Source organism: Thunnus thynnus, chromosome 17 (genome assembly GCF_963924715.1).
Source record: "Thunnus thynnus chromosome 17, fThuThy2.1, whole genome shotgun sequence".
Classification (NCBI taxonomy): Eukaryota; Metazoa; Chordata; class Actinopteri; order Scombriformes; family Scombridae; genus Thunnus; species Thunnus thynnus.
This window is the reverse complement of record NC_089533.1, coordinates 486,245-512,433: the sequence shown is the minus strand read 5'-3', so window position 1 is coordinate 512,433 and position 26,189 is coordinate 486,245. Positions and strand designations below refer to the sequence as shown.

The 26,189-nt window shown below is 41.5% G+C and overlaps 1 protein-coding gene across 2 annotated transcripts in view; it reads left to right on the top strand.

The window, feature by feature from the left end:
• LOC137201093 (rho GTPase-activating protein 27-like) overlaps positions 1–26,189 on the top strand; it is a 33,453-nt gene extending 7,264 nt beyond the window's left edge. The window contains exons 3-22 of one of the 2 annotated variants that reach the window (XM_067615976.1): positions 1,058–1,971; positions 9,364–9,579; positions 10,528–10,707; positions 11,529–11,696; positions 11,966–12,034; positions 12,146–12,223; positions 12,333–12,428; positions 13,904–13,984; positions 14,181–14,246; positions 16,868–16,935; positions 17,069–17,156; positions 17,929–18,030; positions 18,534–18,632; positions 19,386–19,458; positions 19,577–19,690; positions 19,967–20,065; positions 20,169–20,246; positions 20,543–20,677; positions 21,914–22,019; positions 23,738–26,189. In XM_067615976.1, the coding sequence (XP_067472077.1) occupies positions 1,058–1,971; positions 9,364–9,579; positions 10,528–10,707; positions 11,529–11,696; positions 11,966–12,034; positions 12,146–12,223; positions 12,333–12,428; positions 13,904–13,984; positions 14,181–14,246; positions 16,868–16,935; positions 17,069–17,156; positions 17,929–18,030; positions 18,534–18,632; positions 19,386–19,458; positions 19,577–19,690; positions 19,967–20,065; positions 20,169–20,246; positions 20,543–20,677; positions 21,914–22,019; positions 23,738–23,918 (3,011 nt within the window). In that variant the 3' untranslated portion in view covers positions 23,919–26,189. The remainder of the gene's footprint in view (positions 1–1,057; positions 1,972–9,363; positions 9,580–10,527; positions 10,708–11,528; positions 11,697–11,965; positions 12,035–12,145; positions 12,224–12,332; positions 12,429–13,903; positions 13,985–14,180; positions 14,247–16,867; positions 16,936–17,068; positions 17,157–17,928; positions 18,031–18,533; positions 18,633–19,385; positions 19,459–19,576; positions 19,691–19,966; positions 20,066–20,168; positions 20,247–20,542; positions 20,678–21,913; positions 22,020–23,737) is intronic. The other variant, XM_067615978.1, reaches the window with a different exon arrangement.

Below are 26,189 nucleotides of genomic sequence, written 5' to 3'. Positions count from 1 at the left end.
CAGTAAGTGTTAAGGTAGCATTAGTGATGTTAGCAGTGGCAGTAAGCGCTAAGGTGGCATTAGTGATGTTAGCAGTGGCAGTAGCAATAAGGGTTAAAGAAGTATTAGTGGTGTTAGCAGTAGCATAGAGAGTTAAAGTAGCATTAGTGATGTCACCAGTAGCAGTGGCAGTAAGTGTTAAGGTAGCATTAGTGATGTTAGCAGTGGCAGTAAGCGGTAAAGTAGCATTAGTGATGTTAGCAGTAGCAGTGGCAGTAAGTGTTAAAGTAGCATTAGTGATGTTAGCAGTGGCAGTAAGTGTTAAAGTAGCATTAGTGATGTTAGCAGTGGCAGTAAGTGTTAAAGTAGCATTAGTGATGTCACCAGTAGCAGTGGCAGTAAGTGTTAAGGTAGCATTAGTGATGTTAGCAGTGGCAGTAAGCGGTAAAGTAGCATTAGTGATGTTAGCAGTAGCAGTGGCAGTAAGTGTTAAAGTAGCATTAGTGATGTTAGCAGTGGCAGTAAGTGTTAAAGTAGCATTAGTGATGTTAGCAGTGGCAGTAAGTGTTAAAGTAGCATTAGTGATGTTAGCAGTGGCAGTAAGTGTTAAAGTAGCATTAGTGATGTTAGCAGTAGCAGTGGCAGTAAGTGCTAAGGTAGCATTATTGATGTTAGCAGTGGCAGTAAGTGTTAAAGTAGCATTAGTGATGTTAGCAGTAGCAGTGGTAGTAAGTGTTAAAGTAGCATTAGTGATGTTAGCAGTGGCAGTAAGTGTTAAAGTAGCATTAGTGATGTTAGCAGTGGCAGTAAGTGTTAAAGTAGCATTAGTGATGTTAGCAGTAGCAGTGGCAGTAAGTGTTAAAGTAGCATTAGTGATGTTAGCAGTGGCAGTAAGTGTTAAAGTAGCATTAGTGATGTTAGCAGTAGCAGTGGCAGTAAGTGTTAAAGTAGCATTAGTGATGTTAGCAGTGGCAGTAAGTGTTAAGTAGAATTAATGATGTTAGCAGTAGCAGTAGCAGAACTTAATTCTGGTCTTCCTTGTTCCCTCTGACCCTCCTGTGTGGTCTGGGTCCTGCAGGTCTAGGTCTGGTCCTGGTGGAGTTTCAGTATGAGTATCAGGGTCGGGATGGAGCACTGGTCTCCATCAAACCCAACGAGCGCTATGTCCTGCTGGCCAAGACCAACGAGCACTGGTGGCAGGTCCGGGGGGACGGTGTTTCCAGACCCTTCTACATCCCTGCCAAGTACGTCCGGGAGCTACCACCAGACTTCCCCTCGCCATTGGACTTCGCTGACCCGCCCAGCCCTGAACCGCTGCTGGTTCCTGTGGCGGCTCCAGTCCCGGTCCCAGTCCCTGTCCCTGTCCCGATGCCAAAGACTTTAGAGGAGCCCAGCGGGACCAAAACCAAACCAGGGGACGAAGTTACAATCCGGCTCAGACCTGATGCCTCGACCGGGCACCGCAAGTCCGAGAACCGCATGTCAACGTTCGGCGTCCCACTGGATTTCCAGGACCTGTCGCCCCTGGTGGTGCCGCCACAGCGACACCCCAGTAACCCTCCTGCTGGTCCTGCAGAGCCTGCAACCACAATGAATAGCGGGACTACAAACATGGCTGACAGCACTGTAAGAAAAAAGGAGCCTCACCTGTCAGGTGTCATGGATGACCACGGGGACTCTGAGAAACCCTGGGTCCCCACTTTCAGCCCAGCAGATCCCCTCCCCACGCCCCGCTCCCAAAACCAGCCCATTCCTGTGGAGACTCCGGTGGTTCCCGTGGTCCCCCCCCATGGTACTACCTCGGCAGGTGGCCATGACGACCAGGAGCCCCCCATAGAGCCGGAAGAGGTGTCCAGCGAGGAGGAGGACTCACTAAAGGGGGAGGACTCAAACCACATCTACGAGTCCATCCAGGACCTGAACCTGGACCTGGAGGCTCTGACGAGTCCTGGAGCTCCTCCTGAACCTGCACCGGCCCCGCCTCCCTCACAGGTAAGACCCCGTTATCAGCCGATCGATCATCAATAACCGAACTGAATCTACAGACTGCAGGTCTCCAGCTTCACTTCCTGCAGCAGCAACAGGAAGCATTGAGACGCTGCTGACCTTTGACCTCCAGACTGGAAGGAAACTGAATCCTGAGGAAAACTTAAACTCACTTTTAGTTTTGTTATATCGATGTTTATTAGAACTTTACTTAATGTGTTAAGTAAACTTAACTTAATTTTTAATTTAATTACTTTTTAGTTATTGGATGTCAGAGGTCAGAGGTCAGCAGCACCTCTGACCTCTGACCTCTTGTTGCAGCAGCAGAGTTTGAGATCAGGGTCTGAGCCCGTCTGCTGGTTTCACAGCAGGATGTGATGAGGTGAGAAGGATGTAGTGATGTCACAGCCGGCAGGATGAGGATATGTGTGTGTGTGTGTGTGTGTGTGTGTGTGTGTGTGTGTGTGTGTGTGTGTGTGTGTGTGTGTGTGAGTGGGCGGGGTTTCAGGTCAGTCTGGTTTTTAACAGACTGGATCCTGTTCACTGTAAAAATATGCACACTTGAAAAATTAAAAAGGATTCTGTCTGTAATCATTCCTCCTGTTCATACTGACCATTAGAAGATCCCTTCATAATGACCTTACAATGGAAGTGATGGAGGACAAAATCCACAGTCCTCCTTCTGTGCAAACATGTATTTAAAAGTTTATCTGAAGCTAATATGAAGCTTCAGCGTCCAAATGAGTCAAATCAAGTAGATATCTTTCAACGTTACAGTCTTTTTAGTGCCAAAGTTCCTCTTTTTGTTACTATACTTCCACCTGCAGCTCAACAGGGAAACACTGTCCGAGGAAACACAAAGAGGGAATTTGATGCTAAAAAGACTGTAAATGTGTCAGATATCCACTTGATATGACTAACTCAGACTGCTGAAGCTGAATAGAAGCTTCACACAGACTTTAAATGACTGTGTGGACACACTGTGGATTTTATCCTCCATCACTTCCATTGAAAACACATTTGAAGGATCTTTTAATATCCAGTATGAACAGGAGGAATGATAACAGACACCTGACTGCTGGTTTAACACACTGGAAACACTGAAGAAGAAGTTAGTTGAGGTGAAGTGTGTATGAACACCTGAGAACATTTATATTTTTATTTTGGTTCTTTTTGAATTGATTCATGTTCCTGTCGTGGATCCTCAGCTGTACATGTGCAGCTGTTTTCCTGTTGATCACATGACGCCGTCACATCTGCTCTGATGAACCTTCATCCTGAAACACGTCAGCAGTGTCCTTCAGTCTGTTACTTGAAAATAAAATTCAAGTCAACTTTATTTACAAAGCACATTTAAAAACAACCAGAGTGCTACAAATTACAGTGAAGACAACATCCACAAAAATAAGACATAAAACAGAAGAAAAACTGTAAAATACATGAATAAATAAATGAATAACAAATAATAAAACCGTTAAGAGCAGTCGCAGTGAACATCTGATCCTCACGTTCAGGATCTTTTACTTCTTGTTTCTTTTCTGCTTCAGCAGTTTGGATTATTGTTCAGAATTTAAAACACAGAGAAAAATAACTGTCTCAGTCGGTTTGTAGGAAAAATGATTTTAGATACAGACGCTGTGTGTGTTCGCTGGACGATCAGTTTGTTTTGAACTTGTGATTGTAGTGAAACTTTACAAGTCTTTAGAGCAGCCAAATATCAGCCAAATATCAGCCAAATATCAGCCAAATATCAGCCAAATATCAGCCAAATATCAGCCAAATACGGCAAAAATATCTGGCCCCCCTGTTTTAAATCCTTTATAACATATATTTCTATAATAACGTATATTTCTATAATACCGTATATTTCTATAATAACGTATATTTCTATAATAACGTATATTTCTATAATACCGTATATTTCTATAATAACGTATATTTCTATAATAACGTATGTTTCTATAATACGGTATATTTCTATAATAACGTATGTTTCTATAATAACGTATATTTCTATAATAACGTATGTTTCTATAATAACGTATGTTTCTATAATAACGTATATTTCTATAATAACGTATGTTTCTATAATAACGTATATTTCTATAATAACGTATGTTTCTATAATACCGTATATTTCTATAATAACGTATGTTTCTATAATAACGTATGTTTCTATAATACCGTATATTTCTATAATACCGTATATTTCTATAATAACGTATGTTTCTATAATAACGTATGTTTCTGTAATAACGTATATTTCTGTAATAACGTATATTTCTATAATAACTTATATTTCTATAATAATGTATATTTCTATAATATCGTATGTTTCTATAATAACGTATATTTCTATAATAACGTATATTTCTATAATAACGTATGTTTCTATAATAACGTATATTTCTATAATAACGTATATTTCTATAATAACGTATATTTCTGTAATAACGTATATTTCTATAATAACGTATGTTTCTATAATACCGTATATTTCTATAATAACGTATGTTTCTATAATAACGTATATTTCTATAATACCGTATATTTCTATAATAACGTATGTTTCTATAATAACGTATGTTTCTATAATAACGTATATTTCTATAATAACGTATGTTTCTATAATAATGTATGTTTCTATTATAACGTATGTTTCTATAATAACGTATGTTTCTGTAATAACGTATGTTTCTGTAATAACGTATGTTTCTATAATAACGTATGTTTCTATAATAACGTATATTTCTATAATAACGTATGTTTCTATAATACCGTATATTTCTATAATAACGTATGTTTCTATAATAACGTATATTTCTATAATAACGTATATTTCTGTAATAACGTATATTTCTATAATAACGTATATTTCTGTAATAACGTATATTTCTATAATAACGTATATTTCTATAATAATGTATATTTCTGTTGCTCCACAGTCTGATCTATACAGTGACAGTGTTGGTTGTGGCTCGTAGTGATGAACCTACAGAGAATTATCAGAGACTCTGCAGCTCCTCTCGGCTTTACGGAGCTTTATAGTGAGTTTCAGCTCATTGTTTATCTGTCCGGCTGCAACTTTACTGTTCTGGTTCACTCTCAGTGCTCTCATAGTGTTGTTTTCAGAGAAAAAGCTGTAAAAAGCTGCTGTACACTACCTGCTCAGCACCAAACAGACACAGTTAGCTGTAGACTAGCTGGTGAACATAGTGGAGCATTTAGCAGCTAAAGAGCCAGATATTTCCCTCAGGAGTTGGTAGAGAGTAAAAACAGCTAAAAGAGAGTGAATATTGGACAGAAACACGACTCCACATGAATGATAATGTTGCTCCGTAACTGCTGGATGTGGAAATAAACAACTGTTTGCTAACAAGTTTAAGATAATAACTTAAAGCTGATGATGAGTCAGCGTTGTGATCACTGCTTGTTTCTAAAACAAAAACCTATAAAACTTTATCAGTTACTTCTGGGAAGTAACTGATAAAGTTTTATGGGTCCTTGAAGAAGTGATGTCAGCCAGCAGTGACCTCGTGGTGATGTCATGAAATCACGTGACTCAAGAGAATCCTGGGAAATGGAGGAAGATTCTTAATCCTGTAGTTACCAGTCGTGGCTACAGAGGTCACTATTTACACAGTAAAGTTACAAAAACAACAACGAAAAGGTTCAAACTAACCACCAGAATTTAGTGGCCGACCACATCCAACTACATCTGTTGAGGAAGATCATGTGATTCAATTGAAAGCTCCAGGACAGGTCTTTAATCGGTCTTTGAGGGGACACTGTCTTGGTCAAGAATTAAATTTTAATCTCAAGCAGAAAAAGTGTTGATAAAAATAAAAGAAGCTTCAAGGTATAAATGAAATGAAAAATGAAATAAAATACATTTTTAAAGAATAAAATAAAAAAACTAAATCTAAATGGGAAACTAAAATAATATAAAAAACTAAATGAAAGAGAATAAAACAACACATAAATTAATAATAATAATGATTAAAGTAAATAGAGTTTTGATGTGTGGAATCAAACCTGTGATCGGGTGCTGACTGATTCAGAAGAGTCGACTCCTAAAAAAGAGAATGACTGCCCATCAGGAGATGGGGGCGGGGCTACACTCTGCACGGGGCGGGGCTGCAGCCAGTAGGGGGCGGGGCTACAGCCTGCAGGGCAGAGCTCAGTCTGACAACATGAAGCAGCTTCAGTCACAGTCAGATCAGAAACAAACACAAACTCTCTGTGGAGTTTAACGCTGGAGAGACTTTAATAACAGGAAAAACAGAAAGAGATGCATCATGGGTAAGTCCAGACATTTCTGTAAATAAAACGTAAATATAAGTTTTAGTTGAAATGTTTATGTTGTAGTTGGTTAACTCTCATCAGGTTCATTTTCCTTCAAACAAACACAAACATCTTGAAGAATTTGTAGTTAATGAAGCGAAACAAAAGCAGGTCGATGAGTGTGTTCAGGTTAATGTGAAACTCTGACCTCTGACCTCTGACTAACAGCTGGTTAACATTCAGAGGAGACAGACCCTAACAAGCCCCAGGTTAACTCATGTTTCCATGGTAACAATCAACAAAAAAATATGAAAACATGGCTCATAGTCGGTGGTTTGTTAACAAACTTAAAACAACAAAATTATTACCAGCAGAGGAAGAAATACTGAGACCTTTTACTTCAGTAGAAGTAGCAGTACTGCTGTTAACTGCAGTACTACAGTATACAGCAGTACTACTGTATACTGTAGTACTGCTGTATACTGTAGTACTGCTGTATACTGTAGTACTGCTGTATACTTGTGTATTTCTACTGTACAAGTAAAATGACAAGTACTAGTTGTTAGAAGTGAAACTACTCGTGATGCAACGTGTCCTCTCTCTGCTGTATTTATTACACAGATTTACAGTCCAGAGCTGCAACTAATGATTATCTTCGTTATTGATTAATCTGTCAGTTTAATGTTTCCACATTAATCGATTAGTTGTTGTTTGGTCCATAAAATGTTGAAAAATGCTGATCAGTGTTTCCTTAAGACGGCACAAACTCAAAGATCTTCAGTTTACTGTCAAAGAGACGAAAGAAAGCAGAAAATATTCACGTTTAACAAGCTGCAATCAGAGAATTTGGACTTTTTCTTCTTTAAAAACGACTCAGAGCGATGAATCAATTATCCAAACAGTTGGAGATTATTTTAATAATCGGTAACTAATCGATTAATCGACTAATCAGGTTTTCAGTCGTCTTGGAAGTTTAATGTTTTGAGTCAAAGAGGATTTAATGAGACTTTATATGTGAGTGATACATGTACTGCAGTAAAGTGTGACTGAGTCCATCAGCTCTCATCGTTAAACGTTAAATAACATTTAACACAAACATTAAAACTGTTTCTAAAGAAAATCCATCTGAATGGTTTTCCAGACTCTCTGCTGCTCCTCTTCATCACTTCAACATTTGTTTACTTGTTTACCTCAAACGTGCTCGTTCTTGTTTTTGACTTTATTTACCTTCTTTCTCTCTTTCCTTCATATTTCACCTTTTGGTTTACAGCTAGACTCTAGTTTGTTCTGGTGCAGATGATGTAGAGGTTTGTGTCATTCTTTTCATCACTGTTAGTATTGTTTGTTTGTTTGTTTGTTTGTTTGTTTGTTGAATTGTGATGCAACATATATGTCATCATGAAAATATCTGCTTCTTCTGTAAAAAGTCGAAGCTTCGAGACTGTGGACATAAAGATTTCGGGGTAGAGGTTAACTACGACTCCCAGGGTGCATCTCGGCAAGAGACAGCCAATCACAGAGCTTAAAATCTGGTTTCTCTGATGGCGAGCAGAAGCTGAGGATTATGGGTCACTCTGAGTGAATTCAGTAACCATGACGACACGTTTTGTTTTGCAATTTCAGCAACGAAGCGTTTTGAATTCATCCCCATAGCAACAGCGGCAGCAGAGGCTCATGGGTACTGTAGTATTCTCTCAGACAGAAACAAAGTGTAAATAATGTAAACTGGTGTCAGAATATAAACCTGCAGGATGGTTACATCATCATCATCATCATCATCATCATCATCAGCAGCAGCAGCAGAGTTCAGTCACAGAGGAAACATGTGAAAACAGAACGAGGAAACAAAGAGAAACTCTTCAGGACTGAATGTTTCTGTCTGCAGGTGTTTTTATAACGCAAAGAATCTAACAGGAAAATCAGGCTGCAGAGACTTCAATTACTCTGGTTAATGTTTGTGTGTGTGTGTGTGTGTGTGTGTGTGTGTGTGTGTGTGTGTGTGTGTGTGTGTTTATAAAACATGGGAGGAGTTCTTCCTGTCGGACAGCAGCTCACCCACAGAGACACAGTTACAGTTAATGACAGTCAGACAGGAAGTGCTGCAGCATACGTTCATGTTTCAGGGCGTTTTCACAGCGACGGCTTTTCCTCCTCGCTGGGATCCGATCGTGCAGATCTGAACTCACACTCAGACCAGAACTACGATCCCACCGACTACCAGTTGTAGCCAGGAACGCTTTGCATGCTGGGATGTTGATGAGTGAATTTAGTTGTTAACAACTGGCTGCAGAATGAATCGAGGTCACACCTGGACGAGCAGGTAGAACGTCGTATTAACCAGCGGAGCTTCTTCATCACCTTCTTCCTGTCTTTACATTCATAGTCCCGCCCCAGATACACCCGGCCAATGAGAGGAGAGAGAACGTTCTCACCCGGCCAATGAAAGGAGAGGACGTTCTCACTCGGCCAATGAGAGGAGAGAATGGCTTCTCCACCTGGCCAATGAGAGGAGAGGACGTTCTCACCTGGCCAATGAGGGGAGAGGACATTCTCACCTGGCCAATGAGAGGAGAGAACGTTCTCACCCGGCCAATGAGAGGAGAGGACATTCTCACCCGGCCAATGAAAGGAGAGAATGGCTTCTCCACCTGGCCAATGAGAGGAGAGGACGTTCTCACCCGGCCAATGAGAGGAGAGAATGGCTTCTCCACCTGGCCAATGAGAGGAGAGAGAACGTTCTCACCCGGCCAATGAGAGGAGAGAACGTTAGTGATGCATTTTTGAAAGTGTTTCTCGCCCTGTGGGGGTCCCAGGTAACCTCCTCCTCCTCCTCCTCCTCCTCCTCCTCACAGCGGGATCACAACGACGTATCCTGTTTTTTTAATGAATGTATTATTTATTTACCTGTTGTTCAGAGCTCAGGATGCTGCTACAGCGTCTCTGTTGTTGTTTATGACTCAGACAGTCTGAGAATCTGCGTTTTGTCGTGATTCAGCTGTAAGAAGTTCTGATCGATCCGTCGCCGTCGTATCGTCTGTATTGATGTTGTGATTTCTAGTAACATCTCTAATGCGATCATATCCTCTCTCTCTCTCTCTCTCTCTCTCTCTGTAGGACCAGAGCTCGCTCGGCCCCGACTCGCCCGTCTACGCTAACGTCTCCAGTCTGAAGAAAACGCCACAGATCTCTGTCGCTGGCCCCGCCCTCCCCGCACCACCGCCCCCTGACCCCGCCCCCGCTACAGCAGGCCACACCTCCTCGTCTTCAGGCTCCTCCTCCTCCGGGATGATGAGCCCCGCCTCCCCCCTCAGCCCGCATGATGACTGGCAGGTCAGTGACCTCTGACCTCTGATAGTTCAGTTGAAGCACTGAAAGGAGACGAAGTTTATTTATATTTAATGTTAAACATGATGTTTGTGAAGCTTTTATTCATTTTCTTCTCACAGTTTTTCACAACTGTTAACACACGTCGTCATGGGAACAGATCTCTCAGCAGGTTTATGACTTTAGTGTTTTCAGTGTTAAAGATTGTTACAGTCATGTTTATCTACTTTACATCCAACATTCAGTCAGATAAAAAAAGAAAAGAAAAACACAACAAATAAACAAATCTTCAAAACTCTAAACATAAAAAGACAAAAACAAACTATTTATTTGTGGCCACATTTCCGCCCAGCGTCCCTCATACTGCTGCATGGTGGATCCTTCCTCCTCCTCTTCCTCCTCTTCCTCCTCTTCCTCCTCTTCCTCATCTTCCTATCACTCCATTTCCCTCCAAAACAGGACAACATGTGTAAACACTAGTTGTTTACACGTGTAAACACTAGTTGTTTACACGTGTAAACACTAGTTGTTTACACGTGTAAACACTAGTTGTTTACATGTGTAAACACTAGTTGCTGAATGAAGTTTTTAGTTTTCGTTTTGATGATGAAGAGAAGTGTGTGACGTGGATTTAAAGGTTTGCAGACCTGGTTTCAGGTTTCACTGACTGTGTTTCAAGTTGCTCAGAGTTTAATCACCTGTGAAAAACTGTATGATGATCAATTATGATCCTATTTTACAGTCAGAACCAATCACATGTTTAGTTCTCTTCACATTTACTATAAACTGGTCGGAGCGTCTCCTGCTCTCCTGCAGAGGTGATTAAAGTTTCATCAGATGTAACCTGAGCTGCTGGAGATCAGATGAACAGGAACAGGCGACGGGTCAGTGCCTTGCTCAGAGACTCCGCAGCAGGAGTCACATGACTCTGACGTCCTCCGTCTCCTCCGTCAGGTCCACACCGACCAGGACAGCGGGAAGCAGTTTTATTACCATCCTGTAACCAGACAGACCACCTGGTCCGACCCCCGCAGCCCCCCGCCCCCGCCCGCTGCAGACGTGGACCAGTCCAAGGGGAGGGAGGGGGGACACCTGGCCTCCCCCTCCCCTCTGCTCTCCCCCGCCTCCTCCCAGGTACAAAACTCCAGAAACACAAACAACACAAACTAAAGAGAGAAAAGAGTTTTTAAGACTGAACGATGTTGAAGTGGAAGTTTAGACGAAACCAGTGAAGGAAATGGAAGTGACAGAGATACTGGGCCTCGTGCAAGAACATTCTCATATTCTTCTCTTCACACTTTTCTCTGTGAGGTTTTCTTTAACTGCACAAACTTGTAGTAAATCTGCTTTCAGCCTCCTGATGATGATCAGCAGCATCATCGACGGCCCTAAAATGTCCTTATGATGCAGGAACTGAAGTAACAGATGGAATTAAACTCTGAAAAAGTTGAAGTGGAAACAAACTGTTTTCACACATAAACAGCATTTTAAAAACGACCTTCAGATTGATTGATTGATTGATTTATTGGTTTATTGAACAGGAAGACTTCAGCATGGGCCACCATACTGTCCCTCTGTATACAGTCACCATAAAACAATGTAAATACATCAAAATAGAAAACAATATACTTTAATATTTATACTTTAAATTTAAAATACCAACATGGAACGAATACAGTTGTGCTAAGCTAATTTTAAAGTGATAAAAAGTGTTTCTGTTAGTAAAGATCATGTCTCCTCACTTTATTTGTTTATATGTTTTGTTTGTATTTATTATCTTTATTTACATAGTAAATGTTCATAATGTTTAACTGGGTTATTTATTAATCAAGCACTACATAAAACATGAAGATGAACGTATGTAAATAATAATAATCTACATAATCCAGTACTAATTAAAACATTAATTAACCCTGTGTCACCACGGAAACTGACATCCTGGCCCTTCCTGTCAGGGTTCGTGTGGTTGGGAGCAGCTGGTGGACGAAGCCTCGGGGAGGTTCTACTACTATAACCCCACCTCAGGAGCCACATCCTGGACCGCACCGGAGCCGCTGTCCCCCCCCTCACCCTCCCCCCTCCCTGCATCTACAGCCGGCAGCCGGAGACACGACGACAGACCGGTACGATCCGACATTCACATCAAGCAAACACAACAGCTGTGTGTGTTTACCTTGAGGTCAGAGGTCACAGCAGAACGTTAACCCTCCTCCATGCAAAGTTCAATGAAAGTAGTGGAACCATCTGTGTGATTTTCAGGCAATTAGATGAAAGAAATCCATGTTTCTGATATAAAAACATTTGAAAACGGGGGGCAACAGGAGGGTTAAGGAATTAAAAATGGTGAATTTTCTTTAACAATTGTTAATTATTTGATTTAATTCAACTGAAGCCTCCACTGCCAGAAGAAGATTATCCTTTGAATGCAGAGAGAGAGAACAACGACGCCGTCGTCACAACGGTACGAAACACAGACACAGTGATTCCCGTTCAGTCCGCTTTAATCCCGCTCAGCAGGTCTTCAATGACAAACGTTAATGTGATCAATGTTGTCGTTTTATTCTTTTCCCAGCATGCTCAGCAGCATGTGCCTCTGATTCCCAGAGCTCAGCTGGACCTGAAAGACAGCAGCAGCCCTCAGTGGAAGGAGGTAATCAATCGACAAACCAATCAATCAATCAATACGTTATTCAATCAGGTGCGAGGCAGTTTGTGTGCCTGATGTTTAATTCATTAATCCATTGATTTATGGATTTCAGATCCCCAATTTGCCCCAGAGGCAGATGGGAAATGGAGTTTCTGAGGAGGGAACGTCTCTGCAGGTCAAGAACTGGAGACACAGCGTGGCTGAAGAAGTGAGTCAAACCAATCAGCTGCTGAGTTATCATGTTCTCACAAGTTATCATCTTGTTATCACAAGTGTAGGAATTTGTGCACTCAAATAGCTTTATGATTTTATGGGGCAATTATGAGTTATTATTGTGACACATGAAATTATTTTTCCAGTGATATAACTCATATTAGAGTTGGTATAATAATAAGGAAATAGTCCTCCTTGTTGGACACACAAGAGAGGTCAATTAGAATTATGATTGTCATTAATCGTTATTATGATTTTGTGAGGGTATAAAGTCTTTTAAGGTTCAGTGACTGAGATGCACAAGAAAACACAAACAAGTTCACTTTAGTTACATGCACATTTATTACTTATACTACAGCTACAAGTACTAAACACTACAACATTTAACAGACAAGACACAAGAGGGAAACTGGTGCACAAGGCTGTGGCTAGTGAATGATGCAGAGTTATGTATTGTGTAGTTGGTATGAGAGACCTGATAAACAGATGAGATGACTGTTACCTGAGAAGCAGCGAGTCAAATCAACGGTACAACAGCTTAGTTCTGAATCACCAATTGAAGTTACAAATCATGATGCACCAGGGTTTAAGCACGTTGATGAAGGTTTTGTAGGAATGCTTGCTTGCTCTCTGGGGCGGCTTCTTGTGGAGAATGGAGTCTGATGTGCTGGGGTGAGGAGCTGGAGTCTGGATCTGGTAATGATGAGTGAGTCAGCTGGTCAGAGGTTGGAAGAGTTTCCATTGGAAGAGAGTTCCTGGTTCATGCTCTCCGAGGCTTGATCCTCAACTGACTACTCTAGACTTTTGAGGTTTCACTTCCTGTTGCTCTGAGTCACATCTTTAGACCAGCAGTTCCCTCCTGTCCACAGAATACGGTTACTCCATTAATCAAAGTATTTACAATTTAGCTATTGCAGAATTCCTTTTTGATAGTAGCTTTAGCGTTCTGACAATGAACCGAGCAGAATGGTGCTAAATATGATAGCGTTATCATGGATGACAGGATAATGTTAGTGGTACATTTCTTGGCTTAAAGGCAGTGGAATAAAAGTCTAACCAAAGTACATAACAACACACATATGATACACACATATCAACATACAACAATAATTGTCCTTAGACAAAATCTAAAACTAATCCATGGGTTTTACAGTCCTCTGGTCTTTGGTCCATGCTATTTGAGTGTGTGTGTGTGAATGGGACATGGCATATAGTGCAGCGTGTCTTGTGCCTTATGCTGGTTTGCCCAGTGATCAGTTCTTGGGTTAGTCTTTCAAAGTTGGTGCCAGCTCGTCTCTGTGTGAGTTATGATAACCGATCGTAGACGAGTATCTGTAGATCAAGAATAAGATGTTATCTTGTTCTCACAAGTTATTATCTTATTTGTACAAGAGCTATTACATATATTGTGCACTGGTGTACTGGCATATAAAATGTTTCGGGTTTATTAAAGTGTCCTCTGTGTTACAGACGTTTGCTCCGAACCTCAGGAGGAACGTCTCCGACCTCACTGATGTGTCCAACAGAAGACACTCTCCTGACAGCCAACAGGTACACACGTCACACGCCATACCTTCGTTACATGTGTAAGCATGCAAACGACAATAAATGAACCTTGAACCTTGAACCTTGAACACACACTCACACACACACAGTCTCATTCAAATCCATTACACTTACTCATCTGTCCATCATTCATTCAGTCATTCTCTCGTCATGTGATATCATCCTGTTTTCCCTCATCAAGCTCTCTGATAGGCTCAGACTGAAGAGGAATCTGTCCAATCGAAGCACAAACTCCCACCAACTGCACGTAGGTCCTGGGCCCTGATTGGCTGGTGAAGTTGCTGGGTGTCTGTTGGGCTGTCTCTGTCAGAAATCAGAGTCGTGGCAACAGTCTTTAGTCTCTTGTAGTAGCCATGGAAACTCATGTTACAGCAAACCGGGCTTTACTAACACAAACTAACCTTTGATTTAATTTCTAAAACAGTAACTTGTTACCTTTTCTGAGCATGACGTCAGGAAGGCTTTTAAGTGAATGAACACCAAGAAAGCAGCAGGACCAGATGGTATCAGTGGGCAGGATCTCAGACTATGTGCTGACCAACAAGCGCCGGTGTTCACAATGATATTCAACCTGTCCCTGGCTCAGTCTGTCAAACTCCTTCAAGGAGTCCACCATCATTCCTGTGCCCAAGAAAACAAGACCAGCCCACCTGAACGACTACCGCCCAGTGGCACTCACCTCTGTAGTGATGAAGTGCTTTGAACGGTTGGTCAAGAATTACATCTGCTCCTCACTACCCAGCACACTGGATCCACTACAGTTTGCCGACTGCCCCACCTGATCAACAGAGGACACCATAGCACACGTCCTCCACACCACCGTATCTCACCTGGACAAGAAAGGGAGCTGTCTGAGATTACTGTTCATTGACTACAGTTCAGCGTTTAACACCATAGCTCCCTCCAGGCTTGTCACAAAACTCAAGGACCTGGGATTAAAACACCTCACTGTGCATGTGGATCCTTGACTTCCTGACGAACAGACCCCAGGTGGTGACGGTAGGCAGACACACCTCATCTACCCTCGTCCTCAACACCAGAGCACCCCAGGGCTGCATTTTGCGCCCCCTGCTGTACTTCCCGTACACACACGACTGTGTAGCCACTTTCGACACCAACACTATCATCAAGTTTGCTGACAACACAGCTGTGTTGGTCTTGATCATGGATAACGATGAAAAGGCCTACCTGAAGGAAGTAGAGGACCAGACCAACTGGTGTCAGGACAACAACCTACTTCTGAATGTCAGCAAGGCAGCGGAGCTGAGAGTGGACTTTGGGAAGAAGCGGGAAAAGAACTACCCCCCCTCCCCCCTTAATATCAACAGGTCCTCGGTGGAGAGGATGGACATCTTCAAGTACCTTGGTGTCCACTTCACCGAGGGCCTGATCTGGGCGCTGCATACTCACTCAGTGGTGAGGAAAGCAAGGCAGAGATTGTTTCACCTCAGACGTTTGAGTGAGAGCGTCCTGATGGGGAACATCACCGCCTGGTAGAGAAACAGCACTGAACAGGACAACAAGGCCCTGCAAAGAGTGGTACATTCAGTTGAACATACAACGGGCGGTGAGCTACCCTGCCTAAAGGATATTTACACCAAGCGCTGCAAGAATAAGGCCAGGAGAATCATTTAAGATCCCTACCACCGAGATAACAGCCTGTTCTCCCTGCTGCGGTCAGGAAGAAGGTACCAGATACACCCGGCTCAGTGAGAGGCCAGGAAGAGCTTCTACCCTCAGACCACTAGGATAATAAATGAGGTCCCTGCCTGAGACTAGATTTGATTGATTGATTGAAGAGAACTTTTTGGGCAGCTCAGACTGACAGTGCCTCCTTCTGCACCTCCTCAGTATCACCACATTGTGAAATATTTCGGAGACAGATGTCAGAAGAATCATTAAATGTCCTGATGTGGCCGTAATGAACACCGCAGCCTCCAGGGGGCGCTAGCCTGATGTCACACCTTAAATATTGCCCAGAAAGTGACTCTGTGTTTTTCCACTAACCCTCCTGATCATCCATCATGTGCATTAACAGAACTTAACAAGAACTAACTGCTTTAATTTGTGTGCAAATATCTGTTGAGCTTCATTTAATAGCGTATTGTTCCCAATATTAAACAATACTTTATTCTGGACAATAATTTTTCAAAAGTGAGTGTCATCTTATATTCAAGAACAGGACAGTGACGTGTTCACATGATCATCAGTTCTTTTTGAATTGAGAGAGTGATGTATTCTGGGTTGTTTGTAGCATTAATGTTGCTAGGTTTATAGTGAGTAACAATGTCTATAAGAGACATAAATGGGATTTTTACACCTCACATCTCTATCATCTGTCAAACAGCAGAGCAGGAATGACTGATGATGAGGAGCTCAAACACAAACAATGATCAGTGATGGGAGAGTGACACAAGATTTATCTTCTGCTTTATTTTTCCAAAAACAGCTGTTGGAAAAGGCAGAGGCTTCTTATAATCAGGGTCGTCTTATTTTCAGGACAATATGGTAACTTTTCTGGAAACGTTTTCATCAGCAGATTTATTCCAATTTGTAATTAAATTGTAGTAAAAGTTTCATATTTATGGACATTAACAAAATTGAACCTCAACCTTCTTGAAGAAGTTATAGAGGTTCTTGAGGAGCTAGTTTGGGCTGTTTAGACATTTTAAGAGTCCGGGTGTTATTCCCAGTGCCTGTCCAGTGTTTTAGCTGCAGATGCAGGGAGGAGACTCAACCTGCCGGGCTGCCATAGACACACAAACACCACTCCCTTGTTTATACAGGAGTCACATTTCAAAGCTGACCTGCAGGTAAAAGAAACCTGAGGACTCACCAGTCCTGCTGTCTACCTCTCTGTCTCTGCAGAGCCACCTGCTGGAGAAAGCAGGAATCATCAACAAGACCAAAGTAGCCGATCACGGCAAAAAGATCAGGTGAGAGCTGAGGACTGAATGTAATGTCTGAAGTACAGTTGTATCATTTTATATGTCTTAAATTCGTGCTGCTGTTTGTTCAGTTTGGAGAGAACAGTCATTGAGGTTTGTTGTTGTTGTTGTTGTTGAACAGGAAGAACTGGGCTCAGTCCTGGACCGTCCTCCACGGAGGGATCCTCACCTTCCACAAAGACCCCAAATCTGCTCCGACTGGGAACGCTGTAAGAACCAGTTACACACAGTGAGGTCATCACTTCCTCTGTATTTATCTCTTTGAAGAACATGGAGGGCGTTTTCTTTCTACGGTTAAAAACTAACAGTTTGTGGGTATTTTATCAGAATTTTCTCTCTATTTGTGTAAATTTTTACAAATTTTAGACTTAAGAATAAAAATTATCTAGTTTTATTAGCTTTTAGATGTAATGTTTAATGTTGGGAAATTTTATTTACAGACAACATAACTGAACAGTTAACAGTAAAATGATTTAAAAACCAAAACTTTATTTTCGACGTCTGGTCAGAATTTCCATATAGGGTGTTTGTAGTGTTTCTAAACTCTTGTCTGCAGCTCTGAACTCTATTATTATGCAGTAATAATAATAATAATAACACAGCAAACACTCTGTTATGGTGTTAAACTTAGCGGATCGTCCAGCAGGGATAAACTGAATTTATTTTATCTTCCTCTTAGTTTTGTTTTTCATACTACATATTCATACATTAACCTGCTAAGAAGCTTTGTGACAAAAATGAGCCCCTGCTTCCCCTTTTTCCCCAAATTATATATTGATTACATTTAGATGGATTTTATCAGCTGAATCATATCACATCAACTGAAAGACTTCAACTAGTGAAAATGAAGCTTGCAGAGCAAAACGTTTTGCTCTCTTTAAGATGAACATCTATTCAGAAAAATAAACTCGTGTTTATGTGTGTGACATCACAGATCCTTTGTTCACTTTTTATCAAAATTATATTTTCACTCTTCCTCAGATGAAGGCGTCACAGATCGTTCCAGAATACACCGTCGAACTGAGAGGAGCTTCAGTCTGCTGGGCCTCCAAAGACAAGTCGTCCAAAAAGAACGTTCTCGAGGTACACCACCATATCTGTTACCTTGGTTACAGCCAGTTCTAGAGGTTCCAAGTCTCTGTTACCATGGTTACAGCATGTTTTAGAGGTTCCAAGTCTCTGTTACCATGGTTACAGCATGTTCTAGAGGTTCCAAGTCTCTGTTACCATGGTTACAGCATGTTCTAGAGGTTCCAAGTCTCTGTTACCATGGTTACAGCATGTTCTAGAGGTTCCAAGTCTCTGTTACCATGGTTACAGCATGTTCTAGAGGTTCCAAGTCTCTGTTACCATGGTTACAGCATGTTCTAGAGGTTCTAAGTCTCTGTTACCATGGTTAAAGCCTGTTCTAAAAACAGACTTCTATCTCCATCACACTTATCTTGTGCTGTGTCTCTGCTACCGTGGTTTCTGTGGTTACAGGGATCCTCTTTCTGACAGTGTGGACTTGTTACCATGGTTACAGTGTCTGGTGTTCTCTTCTGACCGTGTAGATGAAACTGGTGTCTGTGTGTTTGTGTCTGCAGCTGAAGACTCGTCAGGGCTGCGAGTACTTGATGCAGTACGACACCGAAAGCATCATCAGTGACTGGCTGAAAGTGATGCAGGACACCATCAGACAGCTGGTACCAATCACACTCACACACCGACTGTAGATCTACCATCAGACAGCTGGTACCAAACACACTCACACACTGACTGTAGATCTACCATCAGACAGCTGGTACCAAACACACTCACACACTGACTGTAGATCTACCATCAGACAGCTGGTACCAAACACACTCACACACTGACTGTAGATCTACCATCAGACAGCTGGTACCAAACACACTCACACTGACTGTAGATCTACCATCAGACAGCTGGTACCAAACACACTCACACACTGACTGTAGATCTACCATCAGACAGCTGGTACCAAACACACTCACACACTGACTGTAGATCTACCATCAGACAGCTGGTACCAATCACACTCACACACTGACTGTAGATCTACCATCAGACAGCTGGTACCAATCACACTCACACACTGACTGTAGATCTACCATCAGACAGCTGGTACCAATCACACTCACACTGACTGTAGATCTACCATCAGACAGCTGGTACCAATCACACTCACACACTGACTGTAGATCTACCATCAGACAGCTGGTACCAATCACACTCACACTGACTGTAGATCTACCATCAGACAGCTGGTACCAATCACACTCACACTGACTGTAGATCTACCATCAGACAGCTGGTACCAATCACACTCACACACTGACTGTAGATCTACCATCAGACAGCTGGTACCAATAACACTCACACACCGACTGTAGATGAGCTGCTGGGGAACGTTGTTTCATTTAGTGGAACTGTTTCAGGAATATGAACACCTGTCAGAGGACGAGGACGAAGCTGCTTCAGACAAAGAGGACAAAGACAAGAAGAGGCCACGTGAGTCTATAAACTTTAATAAAGCTTCAACTCGTTCACCAAACACACACCGAATGCCATCATTTTGAGACTGAAATAAGTCAGAACACCTTCACTCTTCTTCTTCTTCTGTTTTTAGTGGCTTCGAGTTCGTCAGCCGACTCTGAGCAGAGACGAGTTCGGACTAAACTGCGACGGTTCCTCCAGCGGAGGCCGACGCTGCAGAGCGTTAAAGAGAGAGGATACATCCGAGGTGAGAAAGACCAAAACCTGCTGCCTGTTTCCATGGTGACCAGACTGTGATCACATAAGAAACGGCATCATGAAAACATCATAAAACACAAAAAATGTACAGATGATGTGATTAACCACAGAAAACAAGTGACTGGAGAGATGGAAAACACAGACCTCCTATACATGACATGTTTGCTGCGTCATATACGTTGCGTTCTGTCTATACAACGTTACACTGAGTGAAATATTCAGACAGACTCCATGTTTTTATGTCACTTCTTTGTCTTCTTCCCAGATAACGTCTTCGGGTGTCACCTGGACACACTCTGTCACAGAGAAAACTCCAACATTCCCAAATTTGTGGAGAAGTGTATTAAAGCGGTGGAGAGGAGAGGTAAACACACACACACACACATAAAGATACTCAGGTTTCATACAAACACACACACACACACACAGAGCAGATCGATGTGTGTTTTAAATGTTTGTGTCTTCAGGTCTGGATGTTGACGGGATCTACAGAGTGAGCGGAAACCTGGCTGTGATCCAGAAACTACGACACAAAGCTGACCACGGTAACATCACGACACATCACATCTCCAACTTACAGCAAGAAAAACACGTTTCACTGCTCATTTGGGCTCCTGACCGTTGTTTTAAGACACCTTTTATTTTCATTTCTGTAACTTTATTTAAATTCAAGCCTCCTGGAAATAATAGAGAGACTCTGGTTTAAATAGAGCAGTTCCTTCAAGGATATTCCTGTTTTTCTTTATAAGTAACTTAAACCCTGCTATACTTGGTTATTGTCCAGTCAGCAGGAGGTTTTCATTCTTCTTCTTCATGTGTTGTGTTTCTGTGATGGCTGCAGAGGAGCACTTGGACTTGGAGGACGGTCAGTGGGAGGAGATCCACGTGATCACCGGAGCTCTGAAGCTTTTCCTGCGAGAGCTTCCCGAGCCCCTGTTCCCGTTCAGCTGCTTCGACAAGTTCATCGCTGCCATCCGTCAGTACTTAACAAAACCTACGTCACACACTCTACACGCCTCAGACTAAACTGCTTAATGTGACACCAACTGTCTGTTTAAACCACAGCAAGGAGAAAGTTTTACCTTAAAGTAAAAATCTGAATATTTAGCTTCAGGTCATTTTGGTACCAATTCAATATATATCTATTCCTCTACAGTCATCATACAAATGTACAAACCTTTAGCCTCAGACAGCCAAAAATCCAGCGATGGAAGAAGTACTTCCTTTACTGCAGTGTAAAAATACTCCATTACATGTAAAAGTCCTGCATGAAAAATCCTACTACAGTAAAAGTACATAAGTATTATGAGCTTGATGTAGTTAAAGTATTGCAGTAAAAGTACATAAGTATTATGAGCTTGATGTAGTTAAAGTATTGCAGTAAAAGTACATAAGTATTATGAGCTTGATGTAGTTAAAGTATTGCAGTAAAAGTACATAAGTATTATGAGCTTGATGTAGTTAAAGTATTGCAGTAAAAGTACATAAGTATTATGAGCTTGATGTAGTTAAAGTATTGCAGTAAAAGTACATCAGTATTATGAGCTTGATGTAGTTAAAGTATTGCAGTAAAAGTACATAAGTATTATGAGCTTGATGTAGTTAAAGTATTGCAGTAAAAGTAGTGGTTTGGTCCCTCTGACTGATATATTATTATATATGACATCATTAGATTATTAATAGTGAAGCATCAGTGTTAGAGCAGCATGTTACTGTTGTAGCTGCTGGAGGTGGAGCTAGTTTACACTACTTTATATACAGTTAGCTGGTTTAGTCCAGTGGTTCCCAACCTAGGGGTCGGGCCCCTCCAAAGGGTCAGCAGATAAATCTGAGGGGTGGTGAGATGATTAATGGGAGAGGAAAGAAGAAAAAACAAAGTTCTGATACACAAATCTGTTTTCAGTTTTTGGACTTTTTCTCTAATCTTTGATTTTTGCTGAAATATTGGATCATTTGAACATTTATTGAAATGAAAGCATGTGAGAAGTTTAGAGGGAAAAATCACTATTTGGTGGAGCTGTTAACAACTCATAGACATGTGAAATGTGACCCCGACTACACACTGCTTTTTGTAAGACGTCAAAAGACAAAAAGGTTGGAAACCACTGGTTTCATCTTTAACAAGGTGTTGTATTTTAAAAGCATTTCATATATGTTTGTCTTGTAGTTGTAGTTGTTTAAAATGAACCTACCAGTGTCTGTTTCCCTGCAGAGGTCCCAGACTACAACCTGAAAGTCTCCTACATGAAGGATCTGGTTCGTTCGCTGCCTCTGCCGAACCACGACACCATGGAGCTGCTGTTCAAACACCTGCTCAGGTGAGTTCACATCTGGAACCAGTCTACAGAAGACCTGGAACTAGTTCTTATACCTGTACGTATTAACTCAGGAGACACAGATTTACCTTTAAAACACTCGTATTGTTGAGATTTGATTAAAGTACAAACTCTCTGCTGTTTGTTCAGATCATATAAATATGGCCGACGTCTCTCCACTTCCTGCCGCTATGTACAAGTAAAGCCAAAAATGACAGAAACTATCTTTGGGAAACATTTATTTGACATGTACTTGATTGTTGTTTGATTTCTTTAGTCATGTCTCATCTGCTAACATGGAGGGGGCGGGACTTATGAGCTATACTGCAGCAGCCAGCAGGGGGCGATCCAGCTGTCAGTGGTTCTGACTGACTCTCTAGAACCTCGGAGAACTCCAGCTTAAACTGACAATATTAACCTGTGATGTCTATAACTTCAGCTTTAAGTTCACTCTGGATCAAGTTTCACACATCTGTCAACAGAAACCCTGCCTTCATTTAATCTTGTTTCCATTATTGTGCCTCTTTATTTTCTCTTCTTAGTAAATAAGAGATAAATTATCCAAAATTCAGTTGCTCTGCTTTAAACTAGATCAAAGTCAGCAAGAGAAGTCCAGATTTCATCATCAGCTAACAACACAAACCTTTTCAAATGATTTTAAGTTAATCAATTCACATTATTTTATATGGAATTATTTTGTCTTAGTTCACTATCCAACCTGTAATAACATGTAAGTCCAAGTTCATGTGTATTTGTAACAGACAGTATCATACATGAGCATTTCAGAGTGAACGGGGAGCCAGTGGAGGTGTTGGAGAACTGGAGCGATGCAGTCTGAACACAGTTTAATGTTATAAATAAAAGTAATAGACAACATGATGTCTCTGATGTCAGCTCCTCACTTCTCCCAAAACATTGGAGCACATTTTCAAGTGGATGATATTTTTATAAATGTGCCACAAAAAATCTAAACAGCTAATTTGTTGTCGTAAATAAATATCAAAACTAAATTTGAAAATTCTAACAATAAGAAACAGGAAGAGTAAGAACATTTCTGGTTTACAGCTACAGTCTGCAGCTCGGTCTGGCTGAACTGGACTCCGGTTTTCCTCCTCGGTTCGATCCGTTTGTGCAGATCTGAACTCAAACTAAAACAAACACACAGACGCTTTAGAGGAAGTGATGTCAGTCTGGTCCCAAACCAATTCTCCATCTGACCGACTGCAAGATGTACTCAAAACCAACAGCTGGCTGGAGAATGAATCAAAGTCTGACCTGGAAAAACAACCAAGTACGATGACTTCTTGACATGCGGGCAGATAGGAGCCAAGAGACGAGCGTAGAACAGTTCAGACTGAATCGTTATAAAAACTCATTTGTCCCATCGTCCATTACGATTGTAAACAGCAGCAGTTAAATGTTGTGTTGGTGGAATGATGCATCGTCACAGAGAACTTTACAGATGCTGAACATGTGCAATACTTCAGTTGTTGGTCGTATGTTCAACGTGCAATATTATCTTCCTGGTTTTATAAGCTGTAGTGTTTTCTAATCACGTTATTGGTCTTATTGTGTTTCTGTATGAATGATATGAGGAATGTATGTCAGTATGTTTGGGAGATGAATATTTTTGATACGTTGAAGCTGAACCCGAGGAACATTTTCCTAACGGGACGATGATACGTGATCTTAAACACCGGTGTCTCTCTGTCTGCCTGCAGGGTGATCGATCACAAGGAATCTAACAGGATGTCGGTTCAGAGCGTCGCCATCGTGTTCGGACCCACGTTGCTCCGGCCGCAGACCGAGTCGGCCAACATGACAATCCACATGGTGTTCCAGAGCCAGATAGTGGAGCTCATGCTCAACGAATTCCAGACCATCTTCTCCTCCGAAGGGTAGGGGGACCTCCAGGAGCTCCTCAGAGAACCTGACAGAACCTTCAGAGAAGCTCCTGACAGCTCCTGCAAGCACCCAGAACATCATGAGCACTGCCAAAACCCTCCTCTCAAATTCAAGTCGACAGGAGATTAAACCTGGATGTATCTAACCACTGTGCCTCAAATGACCCAGGTAGAACCTGAGTGGAACCACCTAGAACCCTGGACTGGATCTGAAACCTCCACAGTCTGCTTTACTGCCATTTTCAAGAACACAGATCAAATAAAACTTATTTGGCACCTTAAAAACCCAAAACAACTGTCTTTGAGTGAGAGCTCTCCACCAAGCTCCAAACCCCTGTAGAACTGGATCTGAAACCTCTAACAGCTGCTTTGTTGCTCTTTCAAGGCAACAGACTGAACAAAACACACTTACATTAAACATCCGACTTTTAGCGAGAACTTTCTACCAAGTTCCTTCCCTGCACCCAAAGTCCTCCCTCTTTCTTATAATTTAAATTTTAAAAAGCCCAGGTGGATGAACTTGGAACCTGATGTTTTCATGATGCTCCTGTCTTAACCACTGAGCCTCAAATGACCCAGGTAGAACCTGAGTGGAACCACCTAGAACCCTGGACTGGATCTGAAACCTTACAGACCCAGAAAGAATTATGATCAAGAACTCTCCAAACAAGGTCCACATCCTTCAAGAACCTTGTAGAACTCAGGATGCAAACATCACGTTCTGTTTTTAAAATTAATAGACCTTAAAGTTCATGGGGGTTGAACCCCAAACCTGTTGAGAACATAAAGTCCCGTCTGACCACCAAGACCTAAATGATAAATACAACCTGAGTGGAACCATCTAGAACTAGAATGGGATCTGGAACCTCAACAGTTGGCTTTATTTCTATTTTCCAGATATCAGATCAAACAAAATACACTGACATGGCACCCGAAAAACCCAAAACATCAACTTTCCCACCAAGTTCCAAACCCCCGTAGAACCCTTTAGAACACTGGATCCAATCTCCAACTCCTGTTTTTACATTTCTGGACATTCAAGTTCATTCAAGACATTCACAGGAGGATGAAATTGGAACCAGATGGATACACCATGTCCCTCTCTAACTACTGCACCTTTAATGACCCAGGTAGACCCTTAGTAGAACCATGTAGAACCCTGGACTGGATCTGAAACCTTAAACAGCTGCTTTATTGCTCTTTCAAGGCAACAGACTGAAAAAAACACCTTTACAGAAAACATCTGTCTTTTAGAGAGAACGCTCCACTAAGTTCAAACCCTGCACCCAAAGTTTTCCTTCTTTCTATAAATATAAATTTTAAAAAGCCCAGGTTGATAAACTTGGAACCTGATGTTTTCATGACACTTCTGTCTTAACCACTGAGCCTCAAATGACCCAGGTAGAACCTGAGTGGAACCACCTACAACCCTGGACTGGATCTGAAACCTTAACAGTCGGCTTCACTTCTATTTTCAAGAACACAGATCAAACAAAACACCTTACAGACCCAGAAAGAACTGTGATCAAGAACTCTCCAAACAAGGTCCACATCCTTTGAGAACCTTGTAGAACTCTGGATGCAAACATCTCGTCCTGTTTTTAAAAGTAATGGACATAAAGGTTCGTAGGGGTTGAACCTGGAACCTGTTGAGAACATGAAGCCCACATCTCACCGCCAGACAACCAAACCTTTATGATCCAGGTAGAACCTGAGCGTCAGTATGTTCTGATACCAAGTATTTGTTTTAATTGCTTTCTGAATAGAACAAAGAACGTCACTGTGTTAAACACTGGATTGTGATGATGTCAGCAGTCGTGTACGTTAGAGGTGGACGCTAACGGGCCACGTGTTGTTTTAGACCGTCGGAAACCGAAACGAAATAATATGAAATGAAATAAGACGTCCAGTATTTGTGCTAAGCTAAGCTAATCACATCCTGGATGTTCTGTACTGGACACACGGAGATGGAACTGATTCTGAAGAAGACAGAACAAAATGATTTATTAAATGTTATTAAATGTGTTTAAGTCTAAAGAAAGTTTAATGAAAGGATGTTTTCACACAGAGAACCAGAGGATTTACAGACATGTTTAACTTTGGGGATGATTTTTACTGCTGTAACGGTGACTTCTGTACAATGCTGTATGTTTTTATAGTGTTGAGGTTTATATGTATTACAGATACAGAACAAAGTTAACATTAACAGATTGAACTCTGTACATAAGAGGGTATTTTACTGACTTTTAATAAAAATAATACAGATGTA